This window comes from Cucumis melo, chromosome 2, assembly GCF_025177605.1.
Source record: "Cucumis melo cultivar AY chromosome 2, USDA_Cmelo_AY_1.0, whole genome shotgun sequence".
Lineage (NCBI taxonomy): Eukaryota > Viridiplantae > Streptophyta > Magnoliopsida > Cucurbitales > Cucurbitaceae > Cucumis > Cucumis melo.
This window is the reverse complement of record NC_066858.1, coordinates 23,540,541-23,568,335: the sequence shown is the minus strand read 5'-3', so window position 1 is coordinate 23,568,335 and position 27,795 is coordinate 23,540,541. Positions and strand designations below refer to the sequence as shown.

The following is a 27,795-nucleotide window of genomic DNA, read 5'->3' as shown; positions in this document are numbered from 1 at the left end:
AAGCTCATTCTTCATCAGAAGGAAGGATCATTACTAGATTCTGAGGCTTTTGCCTTCTTGCAGCGAGAGTTGGAGTTGTTGGTAGGGTTGCACATTTTCATTAATAAGAAGATTACCTAGTTTGATTCCTTTTCTCTACTTTTCTCTTTGATCGTATGTATAGGGCTTCTCATAGGTATTTCATAGGTCTTGAATATGTGTTTTTTAGGGCGAAATAGGTATGGGATGGCAGGCTAATTCTTTTCTTTGCAAAGGCTTGCTGTCGACGTAGTCTGCAAATGGGCCCTTCTTTACGAGCAATTCATGCTTGCTTTGTAAGTTTAAAAAAGGAGAGAGAAGAGAGTAAGAGCTTGATAAACCCCTTCAATATTATGAGAGAATATTATTTCATTTGCGGCTTATTCATTCTTTATGGCTTGGGCAAGATCTTCATCTCCAAGGACAAGACAGGACAAAAAAAAAAATAATAATAAGCGTCCCGTATAGGTCTTCAATCTCTAACTCTATCCCTAGAGCTTGGGATGGAGATGGGCAAGTTGCCAAATGCTTGTAAATGGTTTACTGCATTGGCCTAATAGCATCTTGCGTGACCAATCTTATAAATCGTGTAACGGTGTCAGGAACTTGAACCTGGTTGCGGTTCGGGCATGTGAAGGACAAGATCTTGCGAAAGCCTAGCCTATTGTTTAGTCGGATTTTGGTCGACTAGCTAGTGTTGACAGTAGAGATTGAAGACTAATTCTCTATAGACAAATTCACATGTCATTTGGACTTTTCTTGAGAAATCGCATCAAATGGATGAAGGGATGAAAACCCTTTACAGCGGAAAATATACAGAAACTCAATTTTAATTAGAACCTTAAAAATACCAATACATTGGCAAAAAAATATTGGTTAAACATGCTTTAAAAAATTACAGAGAAGAAAACTTACGCTCGTTGACGACTCTGAATCTGCCAATCACCAAATTTTGGGGCACCACCACTTGAAAACCTTCCTATTCTCTGATTGAGATGGTTTGTGGGAACCAAAATTGGAATAAGGGAATGGAGAGAATTTTTTTCAGAGAGAATGGATAGACTTCTTCACAGAACTCTCTCCTGTTCAAAAAAAAAAAATTGTTACGCAAAAAAGTCCCTCTTCTTCAGTCGGAAGAAGAGGGAAGTTAGAGAGAATAATTGGGAACGTGGGAAAACCACCCACGTTCCTTATTAATTTAATAAATTAATATTAAATTAATATAAATTAAATTAATTAATTAATTAATTAATTATATTAATTAAATAAATAATTAAATAATTAAATCATATTTAATTAATATTTCATTTAAATCATATTTAAATGAATATCTCTCACATAACCTATAGTTTTAATTTAATTAATTTAATTAAATCAAATTTAATTAAATCAAATTAAACAAAACTATTAATTAATTCTCCAATTAATTAATTTCTAAATTAAATATCTTATATTTAATTTAATCCATAATTTGAATCATATTCAAATATAAATTTCTCTCATAACTTATAGTTTTAATATGTATCATATACACATTAAATTTTAACTTATAGTTTTAATATGAATCTAATTCACATTAAACTAATATTTGAACTTATTCAAATATTTTATTCTCTCATAATTTAATTTTGAATCATATCCAAAATTAAATTTATATAATAAAGTCTAATTAAAATATAAACTTTATATTATAATGTATCAATATACATTATATTAATTCCCAAAGTAAATTTGAACATTTCAAATTACAACCAATATAAATAAATCTCATTACTCTTTATGAGCTAGGAAGGGGACCTAATGGACCTACAGATCAGAAGCTACAACGATATGAGATTAATTGGCTAAACTCATTAACTACATTAATCAATATTCGTTAACTGTGTGTACACTCCACTAAAGACTCACAGCTGAACTCTTCTCACTGTAGATATATTTCTGTGTCCACGGATATAGACCAATACCAGTAAGTTAGTCCTTCACAAGTGTTCGTAACTCCAGTTGGGCCAAATTACCGTTTTACCCCTGGGTTACCTCTAGTTCTTAAATACCAGTGCTCCTCTAATGAACAACCTGTTTATGGTCCAACCACTAAACAGAAACCCTTCTCGTGCCATTGAGAGGGTAAGGCCCTTTGTTCAAGTCTCGAAGACACCATTTAAGGGAACACTTATCTACTTACCCTAAAGGTGGGAAGGAGTGAATTCCATCTTGTGTGATTATGTTCCCAGCTTTCCACTCGGTCTTGTCCCCAAAATGATAAGAATATTGAGTCGGCAATCTGGCCACTCTCACTCGTATAAATCAAAGGACAATCCCTCGCAAACAGGAGTTCATAATACACTCAGGATTAAGACTAAGTTACCTAGGTCATCCTAATGAAATAGCAATCCAACTAGTTAACGGAGTTACATCTAGTGATTACTATTTCGTGGTCCAGTCTTATGCAAACTCATTGCATAGGATACCCTCACTCGCATGTCACATACATGAAGGCATTTGATCAATGTGTCTGTATCAAATACAAAGTGAGCCGTATCCATAGTGTTAACAGGATAAGGTACCCAACATTAACCCTATACTATAGACTCTTTAAGCTGATCTTGAACATTAATCCCTGTATGTCTCTACATACTGTTCAAGACTCATCAAACAGCTTAGGATGTTAGTTTATTGGATTTGGGTTATTAAGACAAAACTAATAAAATAATCAATAACACTTATTGAAATTAAATAATAAAATACTTTATTAATGACGGTCCATTGATTATATTTACTATCTACGAGTTTTAGGACATAAAACCCAACAATGGACTGACTTGAAATTCAGTTTTGAGGTTAAGGAAAAGCGAAATTAAAGGAATATGTGGTCCTTCGTGATGAAAGTCTTGGGATCAAGAGTTGTTCACTTTCTAGCTCTAAGAATGAATCTAATACTAATTCAGGAAGATTGAAAGTCATATCCGGCTGGACTAGAATTGAGAGAAGTAGAAGGACGATAGGTCTACTTCTTTCATTGTCCTTTGGTTCCTAAGGTCTGGAAAGGATTCCTAGCATACCAAGAGGTGTGGGCGCCGTCCATTCTTTCATTTTTGTTAGGATAGGAAGGTTTAGTGGACCTGCTATTCTCCTGATCTATAGAGGGTGGATCGAGTTTAGTCCTTTCTTTCTTCTTCTGGCCCATGTAGTGATTAGGAATGACTTGCTCCTTCCCTCTTGGGTTAATAGACGCGGACCTTTAGAAGTTTCTGGAGCCAGTCAATCCATCTCATTAAGCTTGGTTGGGTAGGAAGATGCCAACAACCTCTCCAAGGAATAAGGTTGACCTACCGGGCATCGATTTTCCCCCTTCTTTACTTAGTTTGAGGTTTGGGGGCTAGAAAGGAAAAGACCCAAAGGTTATAGAGCTGTAGTTCTTTGGATAGAGTGAGATAATCCTATCTCTTCTTTCTTGATCCTATTCAATAGATTATCTTCTTCTTATGGCCATCTGGATCCTGAGTCAATCTTCTTATGCCTTCATGCTAGGAAGTTCTCTATCGATGACGCTCGGGAGGGGGTTGTCCCTTCCTCCTCTTTTTGGTTCTTGTCTTCCCTCCATCCTTTGTTTATTTAATAGTGGGTCTACCCGTCCGACATCGGTACCTCACATTCTTTAATTAGGACGGCACTCCGCTTTCTTTTCTGAGTGCTACCTATAAGAGTAAGAAAGAGAAAGTATTATGGTACGTCGTCCATGGGGTTTGGGAAGTGCCTTTCCTCCCTTTCTAATTTCCAGTGAACTTATAAACGAGACTTTAACCCTAGGCTTTCTCTTTCAGGTCACATAGAAGAAGAAAGGAATCGTGGTTCTTTAAAAGATAATTTTATATCTTTCTCATTCCTCTATGAGGGGAAGTCTAGCTTAATATCCAAAAGGATGAAGAGTGTTAGAGCAATCGATGATCACGTAAATTTGATTTGAATTAATTAATTATTTTGGCTTCGCTAGACATGCTATCATTGGAAGAAGGAGAAAAGTTATCTTCCGCATTTTAGAGATGATATGGTCTTGCTTGGGATTGCAATTTATCTAATCTTTAAGAGAGTGTTATAGAATTAGTTAGACTAGATCTTAAGTATGAAAGAGAAGATAAGAAAAGAGCTTTAAGGGAAAGAGAAGACGATTAGTTATGATAAGATTTCAGTCATAAAAAACCTAGGCTTTCTCTTCCTTCCTTTTTGATAATAATCTTTTTAATCATAAGGCACGAGGACTTTTGCAAATATATATTCTAATAAGAAATTCAAATACAACTGAAAACCACCAATTTGAAGACAAAAGTTAGCGCCAGCCAAGGGTCTAGTTCATTGTGCATTTCCCTCCACAAACAAGGAAGTTGATTCCATCCACCCATAGGGCTTCCTCAGAGGGGTGCACTAAGGAATTAAGTGAATTCACATGCACCCATTCAAAGAAGAAGCAGAAAGCACGGTGATCGGCTCTTTCCCTTTCCGCTTCAGTTGAAGGAGAAGCTGAGTCTGCTGCCCTCGTTTAGCTAGGTAGAAAAACCTTAATTACCTGACTAGGAGACTAGTTTTCCTAATTACGAAAGCTTTGAAACCACTAAAGAGGAATTCATCGACCACTAGGAAGAGGCACATCGAGGGGATAGGGCTCAGTTCTCATAAATACAATGTTGAACAACTGTACTTCCACATAGACTTATGCTAGCTACCCTTCAAAGAAACTCAAGTGGATCAACCACTCCCCACTCCCTGCGATCTTCCATTTCTCCTTTGTTCTGTTATGGTATCATGTCCCAATTCTCTTTTTATCTCATCAGTTCTTCCTGGTCATGCCTTACTCTTTGAGTTATCCGACTGAGGAGATGTCTTGGTCGTCATTTGGTCCCAAGTAGATGGAATAACTTTGATCCGACCTGCATATCCTTTTTTTGCAACAATTTTGAAGCAGAAGAAATAGAAAAGATATAATATCTAAAAGACTAAGCTAGAAACAATTCGAACTCCGTAAAAGGATATGTTCAGAATCTAATCTTCTTTTTATTCCTTTCTATGAAAACCTTGAACTTCGTTTTTCTTGTTCCTTACATTGACCTTTTATTCCTAAGCTTTCCTGCTTTTTTCATATTAAGGACTCAAGATTCCATATTCACTTTTGACTTTTTGGTCTTTTTCTCTGATCTCTCCTTTGTCGAAGAATAAGACGATATAATATCGACTTTGAACTTTGATCTTAATTTTGAGATTTTAGATGGATTTGATGATGATTTTCTTCATGAGAACTTTGATGAAAATTTTGACATGGTTGAAAATTCTCTAGATAACCATGATGATAAAATTTTATTACATGAAGATTTGATCATTGATGGATTTGTGAATAAATTTGTTGACAATGATGTCTATCATGATTTTGATAAGATTGAAACATCCTCAATTGATTTTTATTGTCATTTCGGGTTGTTAAGTCCTTTTTTATTGCCTTTACAGCTTAGGCACCTTTTGGACACTACTCAAGATGGTTTGGCACTATAGTTTTTGCACTTGGGCACTTAGTCACCAATTCTAAACGTCTAAGTTTTTTTTTAAAACTTTTTGGTAGGTTATGAGTCGAAAAAACTCACAATTAAGCATTATTAGAGTGTCTTTACACCTTAGGCACGTTTTACACACTACTTAAGTTGGTTTGGCACTTGGTTTCCATTCCGGATCGTTTAGTCCTTTTTCCTCACTTTGTGGTAGCTTATGTGTTAGGAAAGCTCACACTTAAGCATTCTTTGGTTGTCTTTACGGCTTACGCACCTCTTGGACACTATTTAGGTTGGTTTGACACTATAGTTGTTGCAGTTGGACACTAAGTTGCCATTTATGGTCGTTAAGCTTTTTTTTCTTACTTTTTGGAAGGTTATGAGTTGGAAAAGCTCACACTTAAGCATTTTTTGGTTGCCTTTACAGTGTATGCGCCTTTTGGACACTACTTAGGTTTGTTTGGCACTATAGTTGTTGTGCTTGGGCACTTGGTTGCCATTTCGGGTCGTTAAGTTCTTTTTTTTTCTAACTTTTTGGTAGGTTATGAGTCAAGAAAACTCACGCTTAAGCATTATTTGGTTGTCTTTACAACTTAGGCACCATTTGGAAACTACTTAGGTTGGTTTGGTACTATAGTTGTTGGACTTGGACACTTAGTTGCCATTTCTAGTCGTTCAGTCTTTTTTCCTCACTTTTTGGTAGGTTATGAGTCGAGAAAGCTCACACTTAAGCATTTTTTTTTGTTGTTTTTAAATCTTAGGCACCTTTTTTTGGACATTACTTAGGTTGGCTTGGCATTATAGTTGTTGCACTTGGGCACTTGGTTGCCATTTTGGATCGTTAAATCATTTTTTTTTTAACTTTTTGGTAGGTTATGAGTCGAGAAAGATCAGACTTAAGTTTTTTTTTTTTTTTTTTTTGCCTTTAAAGTATAGGAACCTTTTGGACACTACTTAGGTTCATTTGGCACTATGGTTATTGCACTTGGTTGTCATTTCAGGTCGTTAAATCCTTTTTTGTAGGTTATGAGTTGGCAAAGCTTACACTTAAGCTTTCTTTGGTTATCTTAAACCTTAGGCACCTTTTGGACACTACATAGGTTTGTTTGGCACCATAATTTTTACACTTGAGCACTTGGTTGCTAATTCAGGTCGTTCAGTCCTTTTTTCTCACTTCTTTGTAGGTTATGAGTCGGGAAACCTTACACTTAAGCATTCTTTGGTTAAATTTAAACCTTAGGCACCTTTTGGAGACTAGTTAGGTTGGTTTTGCATGATAGTTGTTGAACTTGGGCACTTGGTTGCCATTTTGGGTTGTTAAGTCATTTTTCTCACTTTTTGATAGCTTATGAGTTGGGAAAGCTTACACTTAAGCTTTTTTTTTTGTTGTCTTTACAGCCGAGACACCTTTTGGACACTACTTAGGTTGGTTTGGTACCAATGTTGTTGCATTTGGGCACTTGTTTGCCATTTTGGATCGTTAATTTTTTTTTTTCAGTTTTTGGTAGGTTATGACTTTGGAAAGCTCACACTTAAGCACTCTTAGGTTTTCTTTATAACTTAGGCACCTTTTGCACATTACTTAGGTTCGTTTGACACTATAGTTGTTGCAATTTGGCACTTATTTATCATTTCGGGTTGTTAAGTTCTCACACTTAAGCATTGTTTAGTTGTCTTTACAGCCTAGGCACTTCTTGGACACTTCTTAGATTGGTTAGCACAATAGTTTTTTCACTTGGACACTTGGTTGTGATTTCGGGTCGTAAAGTCCTTTTTTTCTAACTTTTTGGTAGATTATGAGTTGAGAAAGCTCATACTTTAGCATTTTTTGGTTGCCTTTACGGTAGGCACCTTTTGGACACTACTTAGGTTCGTTTGGCACTATAGTTGTTGTGCTTGGGCACTTGGTTGTCATTTTGGGTCGTTAAGTCATTTTTTTTTCACTTTTTGGTAAGTTATGAGTCGAGAAAGCTCATACTTAAGCATTCTTTTGTTGTCTTTATAGCCTAGGCACCTTTTGAAAACTACACAGGTTGGTTTGACAGTATAGTTGTTGCACTTGGACACTTGGTTGCCATTTCGAATTGTTAAGTTATTTTTTCTCACTTTTTGATAGCTTATGAGTTGGGAAAGCTCACACTTAAGCATTCTTTGGTTATCTTTAAACCTTAGGCACCTTTTGGACACTACTTAGGTTTGTTTGACACTATAGTTGTTGCATATTTGGATGCCATTTCAGGTCGTTAATTCCTTTTTTCTCACTTTTTTGTAGGTTATGAGTCAGGAAAGCTCACATTTAAGTATTTTTTGTTGTCTTTAAACCTTAGGCACCTTTTGGAGACTAGCGAAGTTAGGTTTGGCACTTTTTTTTGGTTGAACTTGGGCACTTGATTGCCATTTTAGGTTGTTAAGTCCTTTTTTCTCATTTCCGGTTGGGAAAGATCACACTTAAGCTTTATTTTGTTGTCTTTACAGTTAAGGCACCTTTTGAACACTACTTAGGTTGGTTTGGTACTATTTTTGTTGCACTTGGACAATTGGTTGCCATTTCGGATCGTTAAGTCTTTTTTTTTTTTTTTTAGTTTTTGGTAGGTTATGACTTTGGAGAGCTCATGTTTAAGCATTCTTAGATTGTCTTTACAACTTAGACACCTTTTGCACACTTCTTAAGATGGTTTTACAATATAGTTGTTGCAATTGGGCATATATTCTGCCATTTCGAGTTGTTTAATTTTTTTTTTTTTTTTTCATTTTTTGGTAACTTATGAGTTAGCTCACACTTAAACATTGTTGGGTTGTCTTTAAAGCTTAGCAACCGCTGACACTACTTAGGTTGGTTAGCATTATATTTGCTGCACTTTTGCACTTGATTTTCATTTCAAGTCGTTATGTCCTTTTTTCTCACTTTTTGGTAGATTATGAGATGGAAAAACTCACACTTAAGCATTTTTTGGTTGTTTTTAAACCTTAGGCACCTTTTGGACACTACTTAGATTGGTTTGGCACTATAGTTGTTACACTTGGGCACTTAGTTGTCATTTCGGGTCATTAAGTCCTTTTTTTCTCAATTTTTTGGTAGGTTATGAGTCCGAAAAGCTCACACTTAAGCATTCTTTGGTTATCTTTAAACCTTAGGCACCTTTTGGACACTAGTTAATTTGGTTTGAATTTATAAAAAAAATAAATTTTATTAAATTTATAAAAAAATCAAAACAAAATCAAATTACACGTCTTAGTATTAAATTAAGTAACTTTTGAATCCTTAAATAACAAAAAAAAATGTATAACAAATACTTTAAAAATTATTTAAACTTTAAATGTATAAGACTTTTCTTTTAAAAAAATTTAATTTATTGACGAGATTTGATTTAAGATTTATTTCAATTAAATTTTGAATCTAAAATTTTTATCAAATTACGCTCATACTTTTCTAAAATGTAGTATTTTTTCTTTCTTCTTCCTTATTTTTATATCTTCATTAATTCACTATAATTTTTATTTTAAAAGGAAAATAATAATTTATTCAACTGTAACGATTACTTAAAAATAATTAAAAATTGTTAGGTAGTATTTAAAGAAATTAAGACAAATTGTTTTACGAAAACGAGAACGATTTGTTAAATTAAATATACAAAATTCATGTACCGGATTTAGGATATGAATTTTTTTAAAAAAAATTATTCTCACGTAACAATTACCTAAAAAAGATTTGGCAAATTGTTTTATGAAAACTAGGACGATTTCGTAAATTAAATATACAAAATTTGTATATTGGAGTTAGAATATGAGTTTGAAAAATTAATAATTTATTCGTATGTAACAATTACGTGAAAAACGTTGAAAATGAATGTCACATTTAAAGAAATTAATAAACTAGTATTATGATAAACCTGGTTTTATCATAACACTAACCCTCTGTAACCCAACTTTTTCCCGAACGACCCCTTAATTTTTGTTGAGTCTTTTGAGTTTTTAATAATTTGTTCAAATTGATACTATACATTAATGAAGATTTGTATAAGGGTTGGGTTTTGCTAAATTAGTAATCTACCCACTTCTCGTACATGGACGTGTAAAAATAATAATAATAGCATCAAGATTTCAACCTCTGATTTCATATAAAAAGTACATGTTAACTACAATTGAACCACACTCATTTTAACAAATCCTTTCAATTCTTGTTATGCTCTTCTTATTTGAGCTCAAACACTAAAAGCAACAACAAGAACACTTATTCTCCAACTTTAAAACTGTACAGAAGTTTACAATGAGCTTACAATCATGGAAAACTGAATTGGCTTGTAATTGTGCATCATACAGGGGGACTAACTTTTAACCAATCGATCTTACAGAACTATGTACCTATCTGAAGTGCTCTCTATGGATAATTAAAAGTCAAGAAGAGTTCAATTTCCAGAAGATTTCCAACTAATTGATGAAGGAGAACTAAGAATTTCCTGGCCAAGCTCCTTTACCTTATTTATAAGAAGCGTTTGTTCAGTTTCAAGTTGTAATATATATTCCTCTTGCAGTTCCTCCAGGCTTTCTAGTTCATTCAACGATGCCGAAAGACCGTCAAGATTAGCCTCCTCGATTAAAGCGTGAAACTTGCTGATTGTCTGCTTCATCTGAAAAATACCAATTCAAGTTCCAACACATCGATGTCAGCAAACAGTAAATGCAAGGCGATCATTCTTAACTATAATCTACAACTTTTTCAAATGTTAAGCACAATGAAAAGTAACTGGTGTATTTCAGGCATGAACTAGGAACTTTGTACTTGAAAACAGAAATGGAAGAACAGAGAACATAATCATAAGTTAATCGAGTATCAGCAGTAGCAAATGAATTTAGCTTATTTCTCAATGTCATCCAATATAATGGGCATAAGAAATCTCAAAACTATCAATGCTTGATTTTATATGCTTGGAATTTCAAGAGCACTCCTCTTTCTTTTGATTATTAAACAAGTACAAAATATACTTGTAATGATTAATTTCCTTCTGCCACATGAATATAATATGGATATAGTTTATATGGGACTCGTCCTTGCATGTCTCATTTAATTAATGGAAGAACTTTCTTTATAAAAGCATAGATCACTTGTTTTCTATGAACCCATTTTGTTAGATTTGGAACCTCAGAAAATATATACCAATTTCATGACTTGAAAACCAATAAACCAAAGCTTATGTATGTACTCAATATCAATGATACTGTTCTTTAATAAGATTTAATGAAATAACTGAATAGAAAACTTTATAAAATTGTCAAAGGAAAAAATTTACAATTCCCCAATCAGACAGTAAAATACATCACCTGACTTGAAACTTGATGTGCCTTGGTGACAGATGATTCAGAATCCGAGGCGGGTTCTAAACTAAGTCTTCTCTCTTTCTCTACATCTGGAACTTTTCTTGTGATTTGGATGTGGATCTCTCCTCGTTTAACCCCTTGAAGAGGTATCCATTTGTCAGCCATTTGGTTTGGAGGCAATCTTTGATACTCGACAACACAGTCGCCTATGCTTGATGTGGGTAGTAAAGCATTGTGGTCTTTCACATGCAACAGTAAAGGGCTGCCATCATCAGGGAACTCTAAGGTCTGATTCCAATGAGGATTTAAAGTTTTGAACATAACCTGCAAGACATAACACCAACAGAATGTAGATTAAGACAGCATCAAAATGAAAATGAAAATGAAAAATAAGCAGAACAACTTGGCCATCCAGAAACATAACAATTGCAAATAGTATACTTAGTTTCTCAAACCTTTGTTCTTTTCTTCAAGTTTCCATATTGTACTCTTACATAAGGGTCGCTTGTCCCTCCAATATCAGCAGCAACCAAATCTTTAGCTTCTATGATAACAAGTTCTATCCAACCATTATTTGAGCCTATGTTTGAACCCTGAAAGCAGAAAAATATCCCCAATTCACACATGCACAAAACCTAATTCTTTACACTCAGATTCCAGAGCTCCAGCAGAGGAATATGATTAAGTCAATACCAGCTTGCTCACAGATTCGACTCCATAAGAAACTTGAGTAATGCAAACATATACAGGTTATTATTTTTTTGACAAGAAGATAAAACATCGTGATGTATTGTTATAAACCATACCCGTGATCCTTCATAGTCATCTGCCTTGACTGCCTCTATCATTAGCCTTAGTTCTCCATAATTTACTTTTTCGAGGGGGACCCATACATCCCTGACTATTCCTTCATGAAGTCCTTCCAAATTAACTCGGGCAGTACCAATATTTTCGTCACCGAATATATCTACACCAAAGCATTTTATCTTGAGGTATTCACCACCTCCAATCTCATCAAGCTCAAACTTCTGATTCCAATTAGGATTTACAGAAATAGCAGTTCTTGTTTTCAGGAAAGCCTGAAAGGAAGTTTGCTGAGTAAATATAGGGAAATAAAGTTTCAAACTATTAAGCTTATTACAATTCTCATGTTATTTATATAAGCTTCCTGTTATTGAACTTCACTAGAAGAAGGGTATAAAGATTTACCTTCCCATATTCCAATTTTACATATGACTCACACTTCCCAGATTTATCCTTCAAACTAAGATCTTTTCCTTCTACAAGGGTAATGGCAATCTTCCTTCCAGTCCTTGAAGCATAGTTTGAAGATCCATTAACTGATTGTTGAGGTCTGACATGAAAATTATGCGAGCTATGTGAACCATCTGAAAATTGCCACTCTTTAACAATAAACTTCACTGTTAACTGCAAAATATTGAAGCAAGTGTTAACTGCAAAATTTCTTCTGAACAACCTAGGTAGCACAACTCCCCCCCACGAAAAAAAAGGAATATGTCAATAAATTATGAACTGAACATGAATCTAGTACTAGTAGACTAATGATCAAAATTGTAGGCAGCAAGGTTAACTGCGGTAAACAAGCATTGGCAATGAAGTTCAAAAAATGCTAATGGGAAAAAAGAAAATCAGATGACGTCCATAAATTATCCATAAACAGGAGGTAAATGCAATCATAACCAACATCATACCTCCCCACAATCGACTCCTTCAAATGGGACAACCATTTCGACCTCTTTTCCACAAAACTCACTGTGCTTTGCAGTTACTTCAGAGTCAGATCCTATTGCCCAAAATGTTGTAGAATCATCAGCAGCGTACTTCATCTAATCAACAAGTACAAGAATATGAATTAGCTGATACTAAGTTAGTTCATACACACACATTTTGTATGTTTGAGTGATGAAATGCCAACTTTCATTAAAACAAAATTTGAGACAGTAAAATGTCCCGGAGAGTACCTTTACTTCACAACTGGCTAGATAGTCATACTTCACATTGCTTGGATTTGACTCATATAAATTGAACCGAAGAGTTCCTGTATCTTCATGTAGAATCATATTGAATGTGGAATTCCATACAGGGTTGGAGCCTAATCTTACAGCAGTCCTCCTACTTAGCTCATCAAGTTCCACCTCGACAAATGTCTGCAATTCATCCTTATCAGTTAAGTTTTCGTCTAGTGGACTATTCATATAAGTACTCAGTGGTTTCCTGGAAGAGTTTCCTCTCAAGCTGTTTCTGGAAAGCTTACTGGCTGAGATGACTGTCACATATATTGTACCACTAACAGCCTTTTTACCCAGATCAAAAGCTGGCAAGGAGAAACAGCGGCGTCGAGGTTCAACCATTGTCCTTACTATAACGTCTGTTAGAAGTTTAACCTGAAAAGGAGAATGGGACAGATCAATGTGGTATGACAAAATAAATCCATTTCCCAAGAAGAGTCCACCAACTGTCAATCGAAGAATATATTTGCAAGTACAAGATCATTTTAAATTAAAATCAAATGTTTGCTAAGCTAGACAATATGAAAAAATTCACTTCCTCAAGAATTCAAAGAGTTGGAAGCTAGATTAGTCAGTTCCACTCTTTACTCTATTTATTTGATTTTTCACATTTTCTCAAATTAGAAATCCCAAAAGCTATATATTTTATAGACCTTCCTGCCTTTGTCTGTAAAGACAAAATAACAAGCATCTAATAGTGAAACTAATTAAAATAGCATAGCCAAAATCTGCTACCTAAAAAGTAAAAAAAATTGTAAATTATTTTTCATACCGTCTATCTAACACATCAATAATTTTTCCTTGACATGATGAATGATGAACTGAGTTCTTTTCAATTTTAAATGAAAAGATTTTTTGGTTTCAAGAAGGAAATGAAAATTGAGATATTTTACCAGCCAAGAAGAAACACCCGGCAGCTCAGTTGCAGGTAACGACTGGCTTCCACCACTTCCAAAAGCAACTCCTATTCTCACTTCTGGAGTGCAAACAAATGAATACGAAATTGCTCTCCCATCCAAGATAGGCCTCAAGAGAAGCTGAGTCAAGAAGTCCAGGCATACAAACAGTTTGAAATTGGTAGTCAATACTTAACAGATGGTTACATGAGTTTGGAACTTTGAATGATCTGAAATTCCTTTCAAATAAATAAATGATACACTATATACAAGGCAAGCAGATACATTTTGAGGTCAGAAGCAATTGATGGAAAGAGGGTTTAGGAAACTACTTCACATACATCACCCTTTATGTGAATGCTATTGATAACAATCCGTGCAGTTCCAGTAAATGGCATGGCCAACTTGGCAAGCAACATAATACTCATTTCATTTGTGTCCCAATCAAAACCCAAACGCATGATTCTCTGCAAAAGCATATTAGGAAGCATAAGATAAAATCTAGGTATCAGGGTATTGATTGATTGCTTGCCAGATATCAAAACTAACGCTATTGTCAGGAAAGCATGAGAACAAACAAGTGGCCAAACATTAAGTGTTGTAATTGAGGCATTATGAATTAAACATTGGGAGTTTTCAAATTTTTAAAATGAGGAGAGCAAAGGAGGAAAAAAAAAAGCGGTCTGGCATTTGACCTGATAGTAGGAAATGAATGCTCACCAAATAGGTTTCTTAAAAGATAATGTCTTATAGATAGAAGGCTAACCAAGAAAGCAAACCTGATTGCCAGATGTTGACCATTGAGTCCCACGAAGGCCCAAGCCAGGAGGACATGAGCCTAAAGAGAACTCCAACAATTCTATTCTCTCCTGCATGGATCTAGTCAGTATTTCTCGACATGTAATTTGATGAGGCTAATCAACTCTATAAAAGGTGTTATAGAATATGATAATAACTTACAATAAGTTTCGGCCTCCGGTGTTTTAATCGTTTCTGCAGGAATGAATTTTCAAAAGTTAACATCAGTAGTGAAATTCTATAGATACTCCACGGCATTGAAGCCTCTTATCAATTCAATTTCAATGTGAAAGCAACAATGAAGCTACTCAATTTCTAAAATTAATCATCCCTTTTTCTGAAAAGAGAAAGTATCAAGTGAACAGGGGATTATGTGAAACATTCTGCTGCTAAGAATAGCTAAACTCGTGCAGAAATGTTAAGAAACACGATAAACAGCAACTGAAACAACTTTAGGCAAAGTTTATAATGTTAATATTGAGCATATTGAGTTCAGTTACAGCCAAATCCACCTTAAAACAATATTGCTGAAAAGAAGTCGGACATTGCAGAAGAAGAGAAGTAGATTCACCTCAACAATAGTAGAGAACTTTAATGAAAGTTTTGGGTTGATGTAGTTAGGCCAAATCTCCGTCAACAGCTTATTTAACCATTCAGAGTGCTCAAGTGGTGTACTGGGCTGTAAATTAGAAAGAGATGGAGAAACGAATTAGATCAAATTGATGAAAATCATCATCCACATGTTAGGAACTAAGCAACGAAAACCATCAAGGGGGATTCAATAATTTTCCAGTTCTGGATAAGGATGTTACCGAGGTGTCTAATATAATTTGCTTCCATTTCTTGTTCAACTCCTCTACTAGTAGTTGACGTTGAAAACTTCCATACTGCAAAAACAAACAAAAAAGGGCAAGATTTCATAATGTTGCCACAATGTAAAATCCCAAATGGCCGCAGGCAATGAACATAGAGCAGATGAAAGAAAAAGCGTAAAATTATAAACCAATGGCTACAAAATACTAGTAGAAGCATATATTGTTACATTTTTTTAATATTTGATAACTGAGTCAAAGACAGAAGTTCATTCTTTAGGTAAAAACAACCTCCAAGATTTGTTAAGGTGTTATTAACTATTCATTAAATTTCTAGATCTAAAGTTGCCTACAAATAGATATCTTACCCAACTCTCATTAAACAACAAGGTTTACATTTTCTTATATTTGTTTCATTTTAAGCAAAGTAGCTCAACGTTAGACATGCTAGAGAATATATGTAACACCAGTATTAATATAAAGAAACACAATACACACCGCGGATGGCTTGATGAAATCAAAGTGAGACACTTGCGTCGCAACCAATTGTTTAAACAATTGTTTCTCTATGTTTACACCAATTATATCAGTTATTTGTAATCCCTCAACAACATAAAATTCCTACTTGTGTACCCAAAACAGTAAACTAAAGAAGGAAGGGAAAATTTTCTACAATAATTTGCACTACCCCACGCTAAAGCTGAATTCGAATTACACAATTGGGAATTAACAAATCATAACAGAGGAGTTTCAGTTCAGTTCCAAAACATTATATGAAGAGTAGAACTATAATAACCTGTAAAGTCGCCCACACGGCAATAGCAAGTGGAATCCAATTAGAGAAAGAAAAAACCCATTTATCGAAAGCCCAAGCAAGAAAAAACAGAGGAACCAAATATGGAAGGAAAGGCTTCTCCAAAGCAGCATGACGCAAAACCACAATAGTTTCTTCAACGTTAAACCCGAAACGCTTCATTTCTTAGTCCTTCCAGCTCACTGCCTCATCACCCAGCTAAACCACTCAAACCCTCCATTAGAAAAACAGAGTTCGAAGCATAATTTTGGAAGGGGAGAGGAAAAATGAAAGTGGGTATGGAGAAGGGGAGCTTCAACGATTGGTAAAGTATGGAATCAAGGGAAATGGGTATAAAAATGGGGGAAAAACGATGGGGTTTGAAGCATGGGAATCTGTGAGAAAGACGCATAGTGGGGAAATAACAGTTGAGAAGAATGAGAAAGAAGAAGTCTAAACGTGGAAATTGGAAAATGGGGTTCTGTGATTACAGTCCACAAATAATGGAAATGAACATATTGGGATGTGACTGATGAATTGAAAAGATTGAAAGAGAGAAGAAGAAAAGAGAGAGTCCATAGGAAGTCAGCAGTGAAAGCAGAGAATGATTGGAGAAATACATTTTTAATTTCTTTATAAACAAAACTTGGAAAGAAAAAAAGAAAGAAAGAATCGCTAAGTGTCGTGTCGGATAGCATTTTTATACATTCTTCTAATAATAATATACTCAAAAAAAATAATAAAAATAAAAACTTATACATTGTTCTAATAACAAATGAGCTCAAAACATGGTTTCAAATGAAATATTTAATTAGTTGTTTAAAGGAGTAATAATTTAAAGAAAGTACTTCACTTTAAAACACTTTTTCTTCTTGTTGGAGAGAATCTAGTAGTTAAAAAATAATAAAGAAGATAGATGAACCATATGTATAATCATAATTAATCACCATGGAAATAAATAAATGTATCACATCATAAATCTTTATCAACTATTTAAGCTTTTTTTCTTGACTTTATTAGAATGTAATGATTTTGTTTAGTTATAAATGGAACTAAAGAAAATTATCTATAAGATGTTTTTGAGTGGAATAGAGATTTTGGGGAATATAAGGATTATTTATAGATCATTACAAGAGAAAGAAGTATTTTATTTGATTTGGTTAAGTATGGAGATAAGATTAGTATATATAATCTTACCATAAGATTAATGAAAATCATAAAGTTCAACTTATTACGTTCTTCATTAGAGAAAAATAATTGTTAAGTATGGTATTGATTCTATGAAATTTAAAAAGGTCGACTAAAAAGAAAATTATGCTAAGCTTTTTAACTTCTACATGTGTTTTTGCGCTCATAGTTGGTAAAATATTTAATGATAGCTCGTGATGGCTAGTAACAATTTCATTGTTTATATATCTTATATAACTAAGTGAGTTTGTGATGTTGTAAATACACTTTAAAACGTTGTGAATTTTCTATTCTCTATGATCTCTAAATTGTTACTCACTTGATTAGTACTACTGTCGGTGGCTAAACACCATATATATCCAAAATTTTCTCTGTTATATTGTTTCGTTCCTCCTAGATATTTCAAATTCACAATTTGTACCAAAATTCAGTATTAACAATATATACGAAATTGAGAATTATTTGAACCTCTTCGTTATTTTTCATCAAAGATGTATGACTTACCAGTTTAAACATAAGGTATACTCAAATTAATTTAATTAATGTATCAGTATAGTTAATAAAACATCATTTTTTCTACAAACGAAATTTCTAATGATATATAGAAGAAATATACATGGTCCAGAAAGTTAAGTAGAGTCAGAAAGTTTAATTAGATTTGTGATACTGAAACCCACAAGGTAAAGTCTCAACGTCATGTCTAATACACTTTATTAAACGTTTACGAATTAATTGTTAAAATTAACGTTTTATGACCATTATTTGATCGTTTAACGTTTCATTGTAATTAATTTGTGAGCGTTCATAATTAAGTGAATAACGTCTCCTTAATGGTTTTGTGACTGTTGGCTTCATATCCTCCACTATATATATACCTCGCATTTACTCTCATTCCAACATACAAAAACACAAATCATTCTTCTCATTCTCATTATGTGAAAAACAAAGGTTTCCGAACTTTAAGTGTGTCTGTCATTTTGAGTGATTTTAATTCCAGGTAATTTCCATGCAAAATCAATTAAAAACGAGAGGCTATTTTATCCTAGAGACGATGAGACATCAATCTATTTGCACAATTCAGAGCAGAGCCACGAAACGTCTTAAAGAGAGCGTGTTTCGTGACTCAGCCGTATACTAATCTTTTTTTGTTTTGCAGATTTTTTTACTTTCTTAACTAATCCATCTTGCTATTCCTGTTCTACCTTTGCTGCTAAATCTGAACGTATTGTGTATTGAAAAATCGAAGTGCAACAACATAACTAACTATAATAGATTTATTATTGCTTATATTTTTGTTAAGAAAGGGGAAAACTAGCAAGTACTAGTTGAAAGGAAGGACGTGGATGCCATGTGATAATTATTATCAAACTATATAACTATTATTAATAGTAACACGCGACACATCTTATCAAATCAAAATCAAACCAACATTAGTTTGTCTTCAATAATTTATTTAACTGTTTAACTATTTCAATGGTGAAATATATATCTAATATCTTTAATGAAAAAAAAATAAAATAAAAACTCTTTATAGCATTATTAAACTTTAAAAAAAAAGAATGTAGTAAATAGAGACCGAATAGACTTGAAAACCAAATTTATAATTTTATGTGTTACAACAATTAGATATTGACTAAATTTATAATGTTTGTTTTTCTATTTTATTTTAAAATAATTACTGAACTAATTCTTAAATTAAAAAATCATTTTTTGCCCTAAAACTAACCGGCGAACGCTACTGAACCGAAGAAACAAACACGTGGCATCTACTCGTCATCGTAACTCGCCACGTCATCTAGAAAATCTCAACTGTTACTGTCCTGTCATGTTTACGTGGCAAGTTTTCATTAGTCCCAGCTATGTATATAAACGTAATGTTCAATTTTGTTTTTGAGGTACATGTTTGTTCGTCAAAGTTAAGAATGGTTTGAGAAAATCCTAAATCAAGAATGAGCCCTCAACAACAAATCCATGGAAAAAGGGATAATCAGATCAATAACAATGGGAATAAACCAATATTGTGTCCACCGCCATTGAAGATCAATAAGGATTCTCATTTGATTCGAAAAACTTCCTCTTCTTCAAATAATACTACTTCTTCCCCTTCTTCCTCTTCATCTTCCACCACCTCTCTTGTCAATGGGGTCGCTGCTGCTGCTGCTGCTGCTGCGAAGCCACTTCAACGACATCCGGTGATTATATACACACATTCTCCCAAAGTCATTCACACGCATCCTCGAGATTTCATGGCGTTGGTTCAAAAGCTAACCGGAATGTCTCGATCAGATGATCATGAAGCTTCTACGAAGCTGGCTACAACGAAACCCGTCGTGGATGAGAATAATAATAACAACAAAGGTTCTAAAGCTGTTGTGAGTGATGATAATGAATCGTCGTCCGTTGTGACAACGGATGAAAATTGTTGCGGCGGCGGCGGTGGAAGCGGTATGATGGAAGTTGGTCAGGTTAACTCATGTTTTGGTCCGGTGATTTTTGAGCCACCGCCTCCGCCGCCGTCGCCACCTCCGCCACAACTGGCGAATTCTTACCTAACGAATATTCCCATTTATACGCCGAATTCGATGGAGTTCTTGTGCGCGAATCAACCAATTTTTAACTATGATGATTCTTTGCTTTTTGGTGGCAACAGAGTTGTTAATGATTTCTGCGAATATAGTGAACTTTAGGATAAATTTTTTCTTTGAATTTTAAATAGTTGAGTTCGGGGAGGGATTAATTATTTCATTCAATTTGATTAATGTCCCGTAGGGAAGAAATTAATTAATAATAATAATCTGGAATTGAGTTTCAGTAATTATCAATTCCAAAAATAATAATAATTAATCATTTTCATGAAGATTAAAATATAACAAGTTAATTTAATGATATAATTTATTTTAAATTTCTACGTAATCTAAGTTATGCATGTGTAGTCCTGTTAGTTTGTTTAGACATTTTTTTCCAAAGGTTCTTACGTGTGTAAGAGAGATTTAATTGTATCCTAATGAGTTAAAAAAAACACCATCTTAGTAGGATTAAATTACATTTTCGTGTGAATGCAAACATTAACAACATAATGTATCTAATCTTATGATAAAATGTTAAACATTCTAGTATCTTAGCCTTTTTTCCTTTTTTTGTGATAGTGTATAACAGAAGCATTTAATCCATATAATAGAGATATGTATTATATATTATCAAAATCATATCCTAATATTTGTATGGTACCTAGTGTAATATATATAATATCATGATAAAACAATATTAAAACGTTGGTAATTATTATTTATCCAACTATAGATTCATGAGTGCATATGTATGTACTTAATCTCTCTATAACATCGATATATATCATATATTATCAAAATCACATTATAATAATTTGAATAATACCCACTGATATTTATTATAAAAACAACAAACAAACAAACATACACATGTATCCAATACACCTTAACAATATATCACATTAAAAACAATGTTAAAAAATAATATAATCTATTCAAACATGCATATATATACACACACTAAATACATATATATGTGATATATTTCATACATGGAGCATTTACTTGAACAATACCTTAGTAAGTAATATACTTCGTACTTAAACAACACCTTCAGTAATATATGAGATAGAACATAATGTCAAAATATATTCAAATGTGTATATAGCTTATATATAAAATATAAGATATATTATGAGGAACCTTAGTTGATGTAAGATTTTGTAGCAGGAGTAGTGTCTAAATCCATAAGAATTTGTGGCTTTGTGGTGAGGGGTTGAGGACTCGTATTTGTATTAATAAAAGTTTGGTGGAGTATCTAACAAATCATTTATTATGTTGTGAATATTTTTTGTATCCTCCATTGAAAATATGTACAGGGAAGACAATGTGTGTTCTCGGTATATAGTACTTATAAGCTTGTTGTTAACTCGAGAGGCTTCAAATGAATATAGAAATCAATTTTGTCGAATTTTCTAGGAAGAACCTTTATATTAGAAGAGTACTATCCATACTCCCTTCTAGTCAATTTATCTTTAAAAAGACACCTTATTTTTAAAAACATTTTTTATTTGACATGTAATTAATAAATGGGGTATGAAAGGGGAAATTTTTCAGTAGTCAACTTTCAAAGTCAATGGTTTTCCACACAGCCAATAAAAATAATTACAACAGACTTTTGTTTTCTAAAATATTACTTTTAAGACAACACTTTTATAAGATAAATTAGTTCAGTTGTGACCATTTTCAATAATATCTTTATTTCAGAGTCAAGTGAAAATGACTGAAAAAGATAACAAAGCATTTCTGAATTATTTTCCCTTGACATTATTATTAAAAGTATGTGTAAAAAATTTACACTCCTACTCTCCTAACAAGAAAACACGAAATGAAACCCAAAAGTAAAATACATATACTACAGCTTCTCTACATGTAATTACAAACAAAAGGATCACAATTCATTTCTTCTTCTTGTCTTCCTTTTCCCTCTCCAGGATTACAGGAGCTGCCGGAATGCTGAACCACCATTCCCTTACTCTTCTTGTCCATCTTTCTGTGCTTGGTTTTCTTGGTGGTGAGTACCTTGTAAACCCCTCCAAAAACACCATTAGAACTATGTATTTTGTGGGTAAGAAGGCTAGAGTCAAGGCCATCACCAGAAGAAAAAATGCAAACTTCATTGTGGCCTGAGAATCACATCATCAAAACCACTATGGATTCAGTTATGCCATTCATAAATTGGTATATGGATGAGAGACCAAGGAAACAGAATTCGAACCTGAGGGAAAATGGCCAGCAACAAAGCACGTAGCTTGAGGAGAAAGATGTTTCCATCTTGGATGAATTGTTCCGCTTGAGAAATCGCATTCTGGACGGCCAACAGCTGTTCCATTGCATTCATTGCTGGAGGGGCTATGACCTTAACTTCGTCGACTGGAGTATCATGGTTGAAAAATCGCGTTAGCATCATGAAGATAGCCATGAATGCAAGTAGCAGAGCAATGGCATAGGGCAGCCAATCCCTGTGAAAAGAATGTTCACGTTCGTTACCAACATTTTCTTGTTCCAACTTAACTCGAAACTCATTTCTATATCTCGACGTTTACCTGTAGATAATGTAACTGGAGACCAAACAGAATGCCAAAGACTTAATAGGATCTTCCCATAGTGCCAAAGAAAGAAGTAACTTCCCAAGTTCACTCACTGGCAGCATTAGTTCCTGCAGCAGCAAAGTAGATAAAAGAGACTAAGATTCAAACTTTTGATGTAAGTCAAAATCATCATCCACAAAAGAGAAGAGAAAAGATAGTCTACTTGCCTAGGAAGTAGGAAGCACAAAATATTCTACTCTTAAATAGCTGAATAAGAAATCCTCTAATAGGCAGTAGGCAAGAAAGATCAATACCTTCATCACTGCCAAATTAGTATCAATGCCATCTACTTTTGCTCCATCGACTGTCTCTTGAGCCATCACCACTTTTTCATAATTGTTTCTTGATTCCTGGACTGCCCTTTCCAAAGGAGTCATTTTTCCAACAGCAATCTCACCCACAAGAAGTTCGCTTTCATTGGAATCGCTTAAAGCCGTTCCCATTCCAAATCCCAAGTGAGAAACTAAGTCAAGTGCTGAGATTGAATACATTCCCTTTACAAGACTGGATCTGTTTGTCCGGTCACACTCCTTCATGTCCGACATATTTGCAAGGGTTTCCAATATTAAGTCCCCACCGGGGAGCTGATCGCAAAGATTAAACATGAGAAGCGACTCACACCCAAGAGATGGTGTAGAATACATATCTTGAATGGCTTGTAAACGTAGAATCCCAAGGACAGCTTTTGAGAGAGCTTCGCTCCTTTGAATTCCCTTGATCTGGAACTTGTTGATAAATCTATGAACATATAAAACCTCACGGATGATTGCCAGCCAAAAATCTCGACGTGTATGGCCTTTAAGTTCAGGGAACTCGATCACAACTGGTTCTGATCTACAAAGGTGTACACATTTGCCCAACAGAGATAGGGGGTGAACATCAAACTTGACAGCTCTTAATATTCTTATTGATCAAATTCAAGATGCTTTCACCGTTAACCCAATCACACCCAACCCTGCCAAAAAGAAAGGAATGATCTACTTACAAGGACACGGAGTTATACAGAACCGCCTTATCAAAGAGCCGGGTGCCCCATGGTCCAGTCAATTCAGGTTTGACGACCTGTTTCAGATCGTCAGATAAGTCATATCTTTTTGCCTTGTCAAATGACACCACACGAAGAGCTTCAAAGTAAAGTGCATGATCTGTCAGAACCAACCTACCTGCATAAATGAGAAAATAAAGGAGAAAACAGAGATGGAAGTAAGAAGAGTGAAATACTATTTTATATATGTTGTCTACTTCTAACAATACTTTCCATTAGATGAAATATTTTCCCTTGATAGCCATGATAGGAACGGGTGGTGAACTTTTACATCAATGACAAGAAGAAAATGAACGAAATCATTCCATGACTCACCCGGCCAAGTAGAAATTCCTACATGTTCAAGAACTGGTTGTGTTGTGACTGTTCCATCCATTTCCAAAATCTTTTCATCTCTAAATGATCTTTCAGACTGGAGAAGATTTGACTCGGATAGGTTTTTCATTTTTCTTATCACTCTATCAAGATGAACATGTAATATTAGACTAAAAGAACTAGCAAAATAGAAATCTTGCTGCATAGTATTTAAATCTTTCATGCTTAGAAAAAAAATTGAAAGGTGCGTACTTTTCTAGCGCGCTCAGGTACTTGTCATAAACAGAAAACTGAAGTCTAGAACTAGCTGAGGAAGTAAGCACCACAAAAAGATTTTCGCTAACAATGACGTTTGAAATTATGGGAACAGCTGGTGCAATTCGACAGAAAGCCTCAACACCAACTGATGCATCTTCATCAATCTGCAATAAAGGTCAGGTACAGATGAACACTGAAAACACTAAAATCCACCATCTTCGATCACTTTATTGTGGAAGCAGTACTTTGTGGTCAATCAAACATGCAGAAATGGGATAATGTACATGCTCGTTAAAGAAAGTATCCAGTCTGAAAACCACATACTCTGAGTCATTTTACAACAATCAGCAGACGATACTTAAGTGATTTTACAACAATCAGCAAAAGTAAAATGGGCGATTATCTCAGATAAAAGGAAAGTCAGTAGAACCAAAGATAAACCTCTGAGAGGTTTAAGGCCATTGATTGCAGCATTTTAACGTTATGCAAACAGCAAACAGGAAATTTAAAGTTTTGGCAAGTCTAAACAATCCAAGTGAACTAGTAAACGGCATTAAAAGAAGCATATAAATTATTTAGTTACATTTAGTTTCTAATTTCAACTATCTATATTTAAGGGATCAAGATACTTGCAAAACCTATAAAACCAAGAACTTACATTAAGTAAAGGCTGGCTAGAACTTGCTGGGGCTTCCCAAGCTATCATCACGTCAAATGTCAAGCGTCGGAACTTTTTATCAGCCAGATATCCCGTATTTTGAGTACATAGTGCAAGTGCCCTGAAACAGCAATACTCCAGAAAGTTTCTTGCATAATTTGAGGGAACCTTTATTGAATCAATGGCCTCCATATTAAAACTCTGTTGAAGTTCGCTGGCAGAAACACCAAGGATTCTGCATATTTGACATTGTAGTGGATTGAACATCAATTCATTCAAATCCTTGAACACTAATTTACTAACCTAGTATAAACGATCTCCAAGTAACAGTTGTAAAGACAAATAAAAAAACCACCAAATCTGATGTTTTCCTACACGAACAAAACAAGCTATGAAAAACTTACTTTGTGCATCTCCGAACAACCAGATTGGCAAATGGAGAGAGCTCACTTATCCAATTTCTCTGAGCAGAAGGAGACCTTTCCATTTCTTCAAGTTCTTCATCAAAAAAGCTTCGCTTCCCTAACAACCATTTCAATGAACTATCTCTAACAAGCCCCTCAAGCGTACTTCTGGTTTTGCTGAGTACAGCCATATTATTCAAAATCTTCCAATATTATTGAGCTGAAAGATATCCATACCCAATTACGCAACATGCCAATCTCACAACTCCCCAAAACCTGATAAATTCACCTGACAATATCACTTAAACAATCAAAGCACTCCAATATCGTACAGAACTAGTACCTTTATCCTGTATTTCAGCAAATTACCCCCAATTTAATAACCCAAACAACTGCTCTGTTCGTATAGAAAAGGAAAATAGACCAAACAGAGTAGTTTCAAAGATTGTACAACTTTACCTGAACACTGTAGCGCTACCCTTCAATCGATTAAGCACCAAAATAGCAAATCAAACGAGCAGAGTATCAAATTTAGTCAGCTTGAAAACAACCCACCTCGCGAAACTCCATAGAAAATCCAAAACCCAAATTATATTTAGCAATGGAAACCATACCAAACAAATTGCAGGTCCAAGGATTAGAACTTCTGAACCCTATTGCTCAAATGCTACTAACGAGCAGCTCTCGCAATCCCCTACGCTAGAAGACCTCGCATCACGAACCCCACAACATTTATCTACAAACCCACAGCGCCGATTCGCCGGATTTTGAAGAATGACGCGAGGTGACAGAGAAGCAAAAAATAGTCGGTTCGATCAGTCTTTGCAATTGCAACAACTGTCAAAATATTGTGCGATGGGTTGCGATCTTGATTCTTGCTGAAAATCAAGAGAGTAAAATTAGAAAAACTAAAATTTTCAATCGGATGGGTGCGATTGTAGAGGGAGAAAGATGAGCTTTCGTAATATTTGGCATCATCAATTTGTTGCTTGTCGCCAACACTTTGAAGAGTGTCCTTCACCGATGGGTAAATGATTGTTCAGATGTGGGCAGGTACAATTTAGTTGTTGAACATGCGAGTTTGATCAACAAATGTCAACCGTTCGATGGAATTACTCTTCTAAATGATTTCTTTTCTTTAAATATATTTTTTATTACTACCATCGCATTTCGGCTTCTCCATTTAGTTCTCATCATCTTCTCTTTTTCTAAAAAAATTCCTTAGTGAGTTGATTAGATTATTCTATTCAATTAGAAAGTTAGAATTGTTTTTCCATTTCATATTTTATAAATTCCAACATAACACTTAAAAAACTGAAATTGAGAAAACATTAATTTGAAAACCAATTAAAGACGATGCTATTAAATCAAAATGGTTGAATTTTGGCACATGTTAAATCGTATCATGATTACTAAATTAGGTGAGATCAATGAATATGATCTAACTAATCCATTAGACTTTTTTTTTTTTTTTTTTTTTTTGGATCATTTATTATTAATTTTGGCTATACATTGATTATTTATAATAATGCAACAAAATTATTAACTGTTCTAAAATAATTTCTACGTAATTAATTTTTCTTTGTAAATTATTAAAACAATTGAAAGCTACATCTTAGATGACGAAGCCCATATGGATTGGGCCTGAGTAGTGCTCACTTCATACAAATCCATTCGTCTTGGGTGGGTCAGCCCATTTGTTGCTCTAAAGAGCTCAATTGGGCTTTCAAACCCTAAAGAGAGTTTTATATTTATTATTATTAACATTTTTAAAATTTGTTTTACAATTACAAGACCATCAGATGGATTTATAAGTAGCATGTTTATTAATATCATCCAATAAATTATAATCAATGCTCAACTCATTATAGGACATCATATAGGTTAGCAATTGTGTAGAACACATACATACAAATTATAATAACTATATGTTAATATATTATATTGTTTTTGTTTTGAACAAATATACTAATTTATTTGATTGAGCTTTTTTTAAAATAATAGTGTGTGAAACAGGAAAGGACGAGTAACAATTTCAAAACAAAATATATTTATGTATTTTAAAAGAAAAAAGTGAAAAGCAAAATAACGAATAAAGTAGATCCATGCATGATTTGGAATTATATATATAGATATATATAGATTTGATATGTGAAACCAAAAATGGAAAATAAAATGAGAATACTAAAATGAAAGTGAAAAGAAGAGAGAGGGGAAGAAAGATTTTAAAAGAATTGTAATATAATTACTTGAGAGTTGAGAGAGAGAGAGAGAGAGAGAGAGAGGGCTTGAACTTGACCATATAAGAATGAAACACAAAGTGACCCTAAAATCTTATAAAGAAAGGCCACAAAATGACACAAAACTTTACCACATTAGGACCCACTTTTGTTGCTTGTTCATGCATGTTCCAATTAAGCACACACACAATGCAACCATCCATTGGGTGGGAGTCAAACCAAGTCAAAACCCTATCAACAACACAAATCTATATAACTAAAGATTCAGTGGGGGGGAAAAGACAACCACCAATATATATATACATATTGTTTTTAAAAAAATGTGGCTTTCCCAT

The 27,795-nt window shown here is 34.1% G+C and overlaps 3 protein-coding genes across 7 annotated transcripts; 1 reads left to right on the top strand and 2 right to left on the bottom strand.

Moving 5' to 3' along the window:
* Window positions 1-9,705: 9,705 nt before the first annotated feature.
* Window positions 9,706-16,788, bottom strand: LOC103494128 (synaptotagmin-5). Of its 2 annotated transcripts, XM_008455175.3 has the most exons (14): window positions 16,198-16,788; window positions 15,402-15,476; window positions 15,161-15,268; window positions 14,752-14,784; window positions 14,571-14,660; window positions 14,133-14,258; window positions 13,789-13,932; window positions 12,848-13,270; window positions 12,578-12,712; window positions 12,075-12,293; window positions 11,672-11,944; window positions 11,321-11,458; window positions 10,869-11,189; window positions 9,706-10,177 (listed from the first exon to the last, which is right to left on the bottom strand). In XM_008455175.3, the coding sequence occupies exons 1-14, from the start codon at window positions 16,375-16,377 to the stop codon at window positions 9,956-9,958; spliced, it is 2,487 nt and encodes an 828-aa protein (XP_008453397.1). In that variant the 5' UTR covers window positions 16,378-16,788; the 3' UTR covers window positions 9,706-9,955. The 2 variants fall into 2 exon arrangements, with proteins under 2 accessions (XP_008453397.1, XP_008453398.1); XM_008455176.3 differs by lacking the exons at window positions 15,402-15,476; window positions 16,198-16,788 and having other exon boundaries at window positions 14,571-14,650.
* A 2,502-nt stretch (window positions 16,789-19,290) lies between these two features.
* Window positions 19,291-20,197, top strand: LOC103494334 (VQ motif-containing protein 20). The gene has a single exon (XM_008455463.3). It carries the CDS (start codon window positions 19,332-19,334, stop codon window positions 20,067-20,069), a length of 738 nt encoding a protein of 245 aa, XP_008453685.1. The 5' UTR covers window positions 19,291-19,331; the 3' UTR covers window positions 20,070-20,197.
* A 1,495-nt stretch (window positions 20,198-21,692) lies between these two features.
* Window positions 21,693-26,218, bottom strand: LOC103494129 (uncharacterized). Of its 4 annotated transcripts, none has more exons than XM_008455182.3 (11): window positions 25,835-26,218; window positions 25,680-25,699; window positions 25,221-25,570; window positions 24,817-25,051; window positions 24,153-24,322; window positions 23,901-24,043; window positions 23,526-23,703; window positions 22,795-23,374; window positions 22,496-22,608; window positions 22,168-22,411; window positions 21,693-22,075 (listed from the first exon to the last, which is right to left on the bottom strand). In XM_008455182.3, the coding sequence occupies exons 3-11, from the start codon at window positions 25,409-25,411 to the stop codon at window positions 21,848-21,850; spliced, it is 2,082 nt and encodes a 693-aa protein (XP_008453404.1). In that variant the 5' UTR covers window positions 25,412-25,570; window positions 25,680-25,699; window positions 25,835-26,218; the 3' UTR covers window positions 21,693-21,847. The 4 variants fall into 4 exon arrangements, with proteins under 4 accessions (XP_008453404.1, XP_008453406.1, XP_008453407.1 ...); XM_008455184.3 differs by having other exon boundaries at window positions 25,221-25,509; XM_008455185.3 differs by having other exon boundaries at window positions 25,221-25,496.
* Window positions 26,219-27,795: the final 1,577 nt, after the last annotated feature.

Coding starts and splice junctions, on each gene's coding strand:
- LOC103494128 (XM_008455175.3), bottom strand. CDS start 16,377: ATGAAGCGTTTCGGGTTTAACGTTGAAGAAACTATTGTGGTTTTGCGT. Junction 13,271..13,788: donor CGGGTGTTTCTTCTTGGCTG/GTAAAATATCTC, acceptor TCTCCTTTTCAG/GTTAAACTTCTAACAGACGT. Junction 11,459..11,671: donor ATGACTATGAAGGATCACGG/GTATGGTTTATA, acceptor TTCTGCTTTCAG/GGTTCAAACATAGGCTCAAA.
- LOC103494334 (XM_008455463.3), top strand. CDS start 19,332: ATGAGCCCTCAACAACAAATCCATGGAAAAAGGGATAATCAGATCAAT.
- LOC103494129 (XM_051081026.1), bottom strand. CDS start 25,411: ATGGCTGTACTCAGCAAAACCAGAAGTACGCTTGAGGGGCTTGTTAGA. Junction 24,044..24,152: donor TACCTGAGCGCGCTAGAAAA/GTACGCACCTTT, acceptor TCATCTTGATAG/AGTGATAAGAAAAATGAAAA. Junction 23,375..23,525: donor CTGTATAACTCCGTGTCCTT/GTAAGTAGATCA, acceptor ACACCTTTGTAG/ATCAGAACCAGTTGTGATCG.